Source organism: Vespa crabro, chromosome 1 (genome assembly GCF_910589235.1).
Source record: "Vespa crabro chromosome 1, iyVesCrab1.2, whole genome shotgun sequence".
Classification (NCBI taxonomy): domain Eukaryota; kingdom Metazoa; phylum Arthropoda; class Insecta; order Hymenoptera; family Vespidae; genus Vespa; species Vespa crabro.
In genome coordinates this window covers 21,279,793-21,290,057 of record NC_060955.1, presented here as the reverse complement: position 1 = coordinate 21,290,057, position 10,265 = coordinate 21,279,793, and the positions used below count along the sequence as shown (strand labels likewise).

The following is a 10,265-nucleotide window of genomic DNA, read 5'->3' as shown; positions in this document are numbered from 1 at the left end:
TGGTCGAGGCAAGCCGTGCGAAGGAAACCGAGAAGCAGGAAAGGAGAGGTGGAACGAGTCGAGCCGGGCTTACCACCTCGTCTCTCCCCACCATCCAGGGATCCAGGGATCCACTGACGTAGCGTCTCGTTTGTATTGTACTTTTGTTTCTCCGATGCTTCCACTTACTACCACTAACTCTATCTCCGCGTCAGCCCGTGTGAGTGCTTACGAAACTTATTTTTAGGCTCTCTTTCTCTTTCTCTTTCTTCCTTTCTTCCTTCCTTCCTTTCTTTCTTTCTTTCTTTCTTTCTTTCTTTATATTTCAACGGTGATACTCGTTCTACGTATCCAAATATGCCGCCGATATAACGACAATTATGCGGTATCGTGTAAAACGAGGGTGAATCATTATTACTCGATCTTTCTTTATTCGTGCATAGTTAATGAAATAGATAAATAATCCCTAAAAAAAAAAAAAAAAAAAAAAGAAATTATCCTCGCATTTGAATAATACGGACATTTAAAAAATTTTTTTAAAAACGCCTTTTTCTTTTATTCCACCGTAAAACATTAAAGAATCGAATTCTAATCGAATCGGATACACCATCTATCTATTCTATTGTTTAACTCGACGACGCGTCCGACGTGAAGTTGACGCTAATCGTTACCACTTTCTATCGAAGTCTCTTACCTTCGAACTTGCTACGTCACGTATCACAATTGGCGGGGGAATAAAAGGGAGAAAGTAGTCCTCTCGTTAAATACGATAGAATTAAACGAGACAAATTTGCGACGGATAATATTTAACGATCATATGAAAAGTAAAAAGGGTAGAGAGATTTTTTTAATAAAATAACGAAAGAGAGAGAGAGAGAGAGAGAGAGAGAGAGAAAGAGAGAGAGAGAGAGAGAAAAGATTAAAAGAAAAAGGAAGAAAAGAAAAAAGATGAAGGAAGTTTAAAGGAAAAATAATTGTCAATATCATAACGAAATAACATTATCTGATAATATGGTGTATTCCCTCGATAGCGACGCCACTGAGTTTCTCTCTGCATCTTCCTCGCTCCTCCGTCCTCTTGGAGCCACCTCATCTTCGCGGCCCGAGCCGAGAGAAAAGACGGTGATGCACAAGGGTGGTGGTAGTGATACTGTGAGTAAGAAGGAAGGAAGGAAGGTTGTAGACGTAAAAGAAAGAGAAAGAGAGGGAGAGAGAGAGAGAGAGAGGTAAAAAGAAAGAAAGAGAAAGAGAGAGAGAAAAGAGATTCGAAGCTCTCGTCGGCGGCGCGATATCCCGGGAGCAGCCGAGGCAAGCTCGCTCGCGCGCGCAAGGACCACACAGGACGCGGCACGCGCGCGCTCTACCGGGTGGCCCAGCACACGTCCGCTTCGGGCGTCCTCGCGCTATCTCGGCCGCGCTCGTGCGTCTTCGACTGGGCCCGGTGGTCGAGCACGACCGAGGCCACACAGATCGCGCACGCGCGAATGCTTCCTGGGTGGCATTCGCCTGCCGGCCGGCAGGACGAACGTAAGGTACTCCTTCTTCTTCTTCTTCTTCTTCTACTACTTCGTCGTCGTCGTCGTCGTCGTCGTCGTCGTCGTCGTCGTCGTCGTCGTCGTCGTCGTCATCTCCTCTTCTTCTTCCTCCGTTCTCGAGCCTCGTACAACCTGTTAGTGTCGTGCCATCCGCACGTTATGCCCCTCGTTCTCTCCTCGCCTTTCAGAACTCCGATCTCTCTCTTTCTCTCTCTTTCTTTCTTTGCTGCCGCTTGCTCGTTCTCTCCTCGATCGACCCTGAAGGCTTCTGCCTCGGGTATCCTCTCCGACATCACGAGCTTCTAATAAGATTCCAATTTGTCAATTAGGAGGAGGACGGGATCTCGTGAAGAAGCGAGCCTTCTTTCCCCTTCTCTCTCTCTTTCTCTCTCTTTCTCTCTTTCGCTCTATCTCTCTCTCTTCTTTCTTCTACACGTTCGACGATCTCGTTACATTCTCTTCTCGTAGCTTCCGTGCGATCCACCTCCATTTTTTCAAATCAGCATACGAATTCAACCCGATGTGAACGAGCTCGTGACTTCAAAGAAAAACGAGAGTAAAATTGGTTCCCATGGAAGAAAGTCCGACGCAGCTTCCGTAGCTGCGATAAATACGACGCACGCATGAACCACGTTCTCGGAGGAGTCACCGGGGAACTTGGAACGGACTATAAAGTTTCATTTCTACCGGGCGAATGTCTTCGAATTAGCAATAAAGCAGCTATCTTCTCTCCCCCTTGCGAACGGACAACGAGGCCGCACGGCGTTGGCTCCTTCTCGTTTTTTGTTTACTCACCAGCGAACTGGTTTTGCGGTGTACACGCTTCTCTCTTCTTCTTCTTCTTCTTCTTCTTCTTCTTCTCATTCTTATTCCCCGTTTGGCCTTTTCTTTTTCTTTTCTCTCTACTCCCTTGTCTTTTCATTTTAGACTCTAGCGAAGCTTGGGGAAGGTGGGAGAAGAAAGAAAGAAAGGAAGAAAAAAAGGGCTATTTCGAGGTACACAAATATGTATGTACATACTTCGAACTACGTTTCGTTAAAAGGAAAGAGGTGGAGGAGAAGCAAGAGGAGGAAGAGGAGGAGGAGGAGGAGGAGGAGGAGGAGGAGGAGGGGTTGTCTGCAACGTAGAAAAGAAGTCAATGAGCCCAGCTGAGCTCGAAGGAATCCACCCGACGATGGCACGTGGAATGACGTAGGAAGATCGAAACTCTTTCTTTCTTTCTTTCTTTCTTTCTTTCTTTCTTTCTTTCTTTCTTTCTTTCTTTCTTTCTTCATTCGGATGTATTCTGAAAGGGAGAAGGATGGGGATTTGAGGGATGGGATGGGGGGGGGGTTCTAAAAAGAGGAAGCTACGCTGCTATCCTCGTTACCGAAAAGGATAGATCGCTTGAATTTTAAACATCTACTCAGCGTGTGGATATAAATAATTACGTAAGATATTTGATATCGCTGGTAGTAATTAATGATCTAAGGAAAAAGAAAATGGCAGGAACATAAGATGGAGTCAAAGAAATTCCCTAGATACGATGCAAATCATCATCATCATTATCATCTTCTTTTTCTTCTTTTTATTTTTTCATTATACACCAATGTTCATTCCTTACGTTTAATAAATTATTATTATGCGTAGGTAGTTGACGTTCACGTATATGAATTAGATTATATTATCGTAAACACGTATAACGCATATACATAGGGACATAGATATACCTACATAAATATGTAGACATATAAGAAGCACACATGATCTAGGCCCATGAGCGAGTAGAAACAAAGGAATACTTCCCTCCTACTCCTCGTTCAACCTTCCGATCCTTCCCTCCCTTTCTCCCTCGAATGGATTCTACCCTGGTACAACGACGTTCGAAGGGGGTATATAACGACGAGGAACAGCCGCGAAGGACGGCAAAGAGAGAGGTGAAAAAGGGCAGTGAGAGGAGAAGGGAGGACTCGAAGAAGAAAGAAGAATAAGAGGAGCGAACCGGAGGAGGAATAGGCCATTCCACTTATACGCTGCTCGGATTCAATTAACTCTCCACCTTCTTCCCTTCTCCTTCTTCTTTCTTCTTCTTTCTTCCTCTTTCTGCTTCTTCTTCTTCCTCTTTCTTCTTCTTCTTCTTCTTCTTCTTCTTCTTCTTCTTCTTCTCTCGTCTTGCCATACCTACTCTCTTCCTCTCCGAACCCTCTTTCACCTTATACTGGGTGTTCCTTAGAACGTGCACATTCGTCGAATATAATTTTTTAATTCTCATTCAAAAACAATTCATAATAAATACATAAACGTATGTATTATATGTAAAATAATAATTGTGAGTACAAATATTAAAAGTAATACTTATTTTCTTTTTTCTCTTTCTTCTTTTTTCTTTTTTTTTTTTTCCTTTTCTTTTCTTTTCTTTTTTTTTTTTTTTTTTTTGGTCACAACGACATGTACGATTTAATAAATTTGGACTTATTTACATTATATCGATTTAGATCGCTTATCAAGATTAATCGAAAGGAACTAATCAATTCGTCGACAAAAATTTCGTTCGTGCAATTAAACAAAAGAAAACGGGAAAGAAGATAAAAAGAAAAGTAATAAAGGAAATTATACGTCACAATATTTCATTTTACGATTTATTAATTTATCAAAATTTTCCTTTCTCCGTCGTAATCCATTTTATTTTCAATTGAAATTAATATCATAGATTCACGTTAACCGATCGAATATCTTTCCAGGTTAAAACAAGGATTAAAATTATCTCAATGATAATAAGAGTACGAAATATCAATAAAATCTAATTTTATCGGATGAAAGTGTTTGATTTGAATTTCATCGATGTAAACAATGAAGAACAAAAGAACAATATATTATATTTTTCAAACAACGTGAAAACATTGAGATATCGGACATGATATAAATATATATATACATATATGTATATGTACATATATATATATATATGCATTACACATGTATACATACAAATGTACAAGCGTAAGGCAAGGACGAATATACGTCATTGTCGATGACAACGTCGGCGCACGATTATCGCGTAATTACCAACGCGCTTCCAGAGGCTCGCCGTGACTTACGAGGGTAATAATAATAATGAGGCACTTTATTGCCGCCGTATACCATCGTGAGAGCCGTCCTCGAGGCTCGAGTTAAAGGGACGAAGAAAAAGAAAGAAAGAAAGAAGAGAACAGAAAGAGAGAGAGAGAGAGAGAGAGTGAGAGAGACAGATAAGGATATCGTAAGAAACGAGGACGCTTCGAATCCGCACGCGTTTCACGATTTTTCGATATTCTTATCATCCTATTCTTATTCCCTTTTCTCTAAATAAGCAAAGTTAAAAAAGATACAATATAAGTTTATTAATCTTGTAAGAATTGTTCTTTTTTTTTGTTTCTTTTTTTTTTTTTTTTTTTTTTTTTTTTTTAATAATCCTTTGTATTATATTCCATTTAATTTTATATTCACGCATTGTTGATGTATTTTGTTAATCTTCATTCTTAATTTCATTTTGTCGTGACAAAATTAATTTTTACTTCATGTTGTCGAAGATTTATTGTTTTTTTGTCTCTTTTCTTTTTTTTAAAGTTGTGATAATATACTTGCAATTGTTTAAAGATATCATAAACATGTGCGATTCTGAAAAAAAATATACATTTAATTCAATGACTATTTACTCATACCGTATTTTATTTATCGTAATTACTCATACCGTAATTTATCAAAAAAAAAGAAAAAAAAAGAACAAATTTATTACATTGATATGGATTTTTCTGATCCCATAAAGATGAATCTAATAAATATTTCGCTTATTAATTTATCTATGTCCATTGATGTTATGTATGTTACAATTATGAGAACGACGATAATAAAGAATAAAAAATAATATTTGTCATTTAGTAAATTTAGCTGCCTCTCTCTCTCTCTCTCTCTCTCTCTGTTTCTTTTTCTTTCTCTCTAATCGTTGCTTCAATATGAACAATTAACATCATAAAACAATAGAATGTATTTCTACGCTTCCCTCTCATCGCCACAGCTGTTATCGTTTATCGGAGCTCTAACATAAACGTATCCTAAGTCATCGATACCGATACACTGGTGTCCAGTTACGTCCGATCCGATGCATCATCGTGACGTTATCCGTCGACGGGACCGGCTTGCGTTTGAAAATTTTATGTACGACGATTTCTTTCGTAATAAATTCGAGGCTCGTCATTATAAATTTCCTGTCGTAATTAACACGATCGACTTTCATAGACATTTGCAATTAGATGGAAGAGAAATAAAAAAATAATAATAATAATAATAATAATAATAAGAAGAAGAAGAAGAAGAAGAAAAAGAAAAAAGGAAAGAAAAGAAAAGAAAAAAATTCAAACTTTGTTCATCCGTATGCGCTGACAACAAAAAGAAAAAAAGGATTCTTGTAATCGTAATTATAAATTATCTACGTAATTAACGACAACCTTTCAAGATATCCTTTAATAAGAAAGACAGACAGACAGAGGAAAAGAGAGAAAGAGAATTTGCAAAGAAAGAGTTTTCAAAAAATATTATATAACTAATTAGAATTTTGTTGCGACAACGGATATATTTTAATCGATTTTATCGTTAATCGATAGATTCTAATAGAAACGAACGGGGGCAGGGGGGGGGGAGGGGAGGAAGGGGAGAAGTTCGAACGTTCCAATTTCATTTGCGTTCATTCGTCATGCGTCCGATGATTTCAAATTTTTCTTTCAAGACGTCGATCATAAGGTTTCCATCCTGCGCGAGAACCTCTCGGGCATATCCTGAATCCTTCGGAATGGCCGGCACGCCGACACCCCTCGCTAATTCATAAATTCGGCGAGTCTCTCTCTCTCTCTCTTTCTCGCTCGAGAAAAGAGTGAAAAAGAAATCGAGAGAGAGAGAGAGAGAGAGAGAGAGAGAGAGAGAGAGAGAGTGAGAGAGACAGACAGAAAACTCGCTGCTCTTGTCGCACGTCGGGAGATGAGAACGATGCCTTAAAGCCCGCAACCTCTCCTCCTCTCGAGACGAGATCTCTCTCTCTCTCTCTCTCTCTCTCTCTCTCTCTCTTTCTCTTCTTCTTTTCTCTTCTCCTCTCTCTCTCTTTGGTTTCCCACGAGAACAACCGCCGCCACCGCCGCCGCCGCCACCGCCGCCGCCTTCTGGAATGTCGCTCTCCCCTTCTCCACCTCCACCTCCTCATTCTCCTCCTCCTCCTCCTCCTTCTCCTCCTTTTCTTCTTCTTCTTCTTCTGCTTCTTCTTCTTCTTCTTCTTCTTCTTCTTCTTCTTCTTCCTTCTCTTCTTCCTCCTCCTCCTTCGTTTCTTCCATCCACCGTCGCCACCTCCTCCCGCAGACTATCGCGCAACAGAGTGTCTCTTCTCGCATTATTTCGCTGCTTCAACCCCGACAACGCATTCTTTACTTTCTTCAATTTCTCGTGAAATTTAATACGGAATTTTTGCATTCTGCGCGATCAAGTCTCTATTTCATGTTTTCCTAGAATTATATGAATATTGAACGAACGAAGATAAAAAGGAAAGGAAATAAAGAAGTTGGAGAGGAGAGACAAGGAGAACGATTGGTTGTCGTGGGAGGAAGGGAGGTTAGGAGCCGGGGGAAAGGGGCGATAAGGTGGTAGAGGGAATTCGCATTAGGCGCAAATTTTCCGGATGTGCATTTTAAAGTCAAATCCGTAAAGTCGATTTCTTCCTTTTCGTAATGGCAAATTTTGTTCTTTTATTTTTCTTTTTTTTCTTTTTTTTTTTTTTTTTTTTTTTACTTTTTAACGCGAACACTGACTTCGAATATTTTTTTCTTTTCTTTTTTTAATTTTCTACTTTCTTCTTCATCCATCTCTCTCTCTCTCTCTCTCTCTCTCTCTCTCTCTCACACACACACTTTCTCTCTACCTCTCTGTCTCTCTCACTTTCTTTCTCTTCTTTTAAATTTTTCCTCAAGGTACCGATATTAACGTCATCGCAAAAAACGATCAAACCATTCATTGTTTCTTATCTACGTCCCGAACGAACAAGGCTCATTGTGTTTCACTATTTTCTCAAACTCCAGATCCAGCTTCCTATTACACGTCTGACTAATAATAATGGTGGTTTACACTTTGTTACTTTACGTTGCATCGAACTCGCCACTAGCACAAGGAAGATGCTCATACCATAAACGTGTATCGGTATCAAGGTGTGCGTCGATCGAATCATACAACGGGTGATCCATTTTGTACTTATGATTTTCTTCGATTTCGAATTATTATTAATCGATAGTTAAAATTCTTAATGAATTATTTCTAAAAAAAAATTAATTAATTTTCTCGTCGCTATAATTTATATCAATTTATATCGATCTTTTGTATATTTTCTTAAACAATGAGATACATTGACTTTGTGAAACCTTTCATCTTAGATAGAGATTATCTCATTCTAATATAAAATTAATTATGGCAAATATATATATATAAACAATTAATTATGGCAGATATAAAATTAATTATGGCAAATATATATATATATTATATTTAACGTTAATAATTGTCACCCGATGTATAGTGTCGAGTCAGTCCAGACGTAACATGAAACCAGTCATATGAGATGACTACTTATCACGCCCAGCATCGCTACCAACGTCATTCAAGTTATTAGTTCTCATTTATTATTAAGAGCTTTGTATATTTCATTTTTGTATGATAAATTCTAAAAAAAAAAAAAAAAAGAAAAAAAAAAAAAAAGAAAAAAGAAAAATTCGTAGGATAGCAATGATCATTGAATCAATCTATGTAATGTATGATTTCATGTCAACGCATATTATCGTACAATGATAATGCAGATTTCTACATTACTCAACAGTTTTCTATTCATTAACAACAGTTTTCTACATTATCGACATACTGTCAATAATACTTTCGAATTATCTTAAATTATTTTTCCTCTAATATCCGTTTCTTTTTCATATCTATTGTCGTTAATTTATCGATAACGTTAGATATCAAAAGGAATTCTCTATAAGCGACATCATAATAAAAAATTCATATTCGTCGTTATATCTATTATATACTTAATGTATGATTTTAACTATCTATGGTTGTTATCGGTATAATAGTAATACAAAGTTCTTTCTCGTTGTTGTGATATATTATCATTGAAATAATTGAAAAGATGTAAAATTGACAAAGTTGATTTTATGTATATGTATATAGATATATATATATGTATCTGTGTATGCACAATTTTTTTAACAAACATGTTCCCAGCTTATGCTTATTTATCTGCTTACGACAGGCATAAAAAACTTATAAATGATTACCTGTTATTAAAAGGAGAAACTGTAGCATCTTTAAAACGAGACACGTATGTATATGTTCTTAGAAATGTCACCTTGATATTAATTGTTCGTATAAACATAATGCCTTTTAATAATACACGTTAGGTATTATTTCGATATATAATTATGAAAAAAATCAGGAGTATTATCGGTATATAATTGTGAAAAAAAAGATCATAACTTTATAAACCTTAATACGAGCAGCTCTTGACGTTTCGGCCTGTGTTTCGAGGTCCCGAGATAAGAGAGATTTTGATGTTATCAAAGAAAATCATAAATTTCTGTGGGATGAGGATGACGATCAACCAAATACATGGGAAGCTCGTTTGGCCAAAAAATACTATGATAAATTGTTTAAGGAATATTGCATTTGTGACTTGATCTATTATAAATACAACAAGGTAAGCGTTATTTTTATTGTTAATACTTTATCTTATAGTATAAAAAGAAACTGTTATCTCTTTGTCATAAGAAAAATATATAAAAATGTATTTCTTATTTATTGTAAAAACAAAACTAAAAACAAAAAAAAAAAAAAAAAAAAAAAAAAAAAACAAAAAAATGTGCCCCTATCACTTTGGCTTTAATTTATTAAGGTTGCACTAAGATGGAGAACGGAGAAGGAAGTAATTGTAGGCAAAGGACAATTTGAATGTGGCAATAAAAAATGCGCTATAAAAGAGGATCTTCGTTCTTGGGAAGTTAATTTTGGTTATGTCGAGCATGGAGAAAAAAAAAATGCTTTAGTAAAACTGCGTAAGTTAAAAGCGATTAAACTATAAGTAATTATAAACTTATAATGTATTAATCCATTGTCGTGTAATTTAATATAATTTTATTTTTCGTAAAAAGGTTTGTGCCCAGAATGTTCAATAAAGTTGAATTATCGATCGCAAAAGCGTGAAGTAAAAAGAAGAAAATCATTGAAACGTCTAGGATCCCATTCTGGATCCAATATTGAAAAACCAAGTACATCTGAAGACACATCTGATAATACAAGAGTCAAAGAAAATGAAAATCCGTCAACCCCTGAAAATATTGACAATACTGTTGATGAAGAATCGAAATCTAATATTTGGAAAGAAAAACCTGTAGAATCAATGGAGCGATCAAGAGAAGAAGAATTTGAAGAATATCTGGCCGACTTGTTCATGTAAAAAAAAAAAAAAAAAAAAAATATTGATTGTAACAATTAATATTTTAACATTAATAATGGTATTAATAATAATAATAATTGCTTAAAAATAAACTTTTTTGTAATATTAATATTTCATTTAAGCATATATTTTAATTAAGTAAAATTGTATCACTGTATCCATAGTCTATTAAATATATTAATAATTCTAACCTTTCTAGATATTGTAATATAGTAATTATTAAAAAATAAAAGTTATTCACAAAATTATCTTCCGAA

At 36.2% G+C, this 10,265-nt stretch overlaps 1 protein-coding gene across 1 annotated transcript; it reads left to right on the top strand.

The window, feature by feature from the left end:
• Positions 1 to 8,591: 8,591 nt before the first annotated feature.
• On the top strand, positions 8,592 to 10,256 carry LOC124423274 (protein FRA10AC1). The gene is made up of 4 exons (XM_046960829.1): positions 8,592 to 8,877; positions 9,084 to 9,252; positions 9,448 to 9,607; positions 9,704 to 10,256. Exons 1-4 carry the CDS (start codon positions 8,711 to 8,713, stop codon positions 10,006 to 10,008), a joined length of 801 nt encoding a protein of 266 aa, XP_046816785.1. The 5' UTR covers positions 8,592 to 8,710; the 3' UTR covers positions 10,009 to 10,256.
• The last annotated feature ends 9 nt before the right edge of the window (positions 10,257 to 10,265 follow it).

What these genes read in the sequence shown, in the direction of transcription:
- LOC124423274 (XM_046960829.1), top strand. Translation starts at nt 8,711, where the DNA reads ATGTATATGTATATAGATATATATATATGTATCTGTGTATGCACAATT. An exon ending in TCTATTATAAATACAACAAG is followed by an intron (nt 9,253 to 9,447) that starts GTAAGCGTTATT and finishes TAATTTATTAAG; the next exon opens with GTTGCACTAAGATGGAGAAC. An exon ending in AAATGCTTTAGTAAAACTGC is followed by an intron (nt 9,608 to 9,703) that starts GTAAGTTAAAAG and finishes TTTCGTAAAAAG; the next exon opens with GTTTGTGCCCAGAATGTTCA.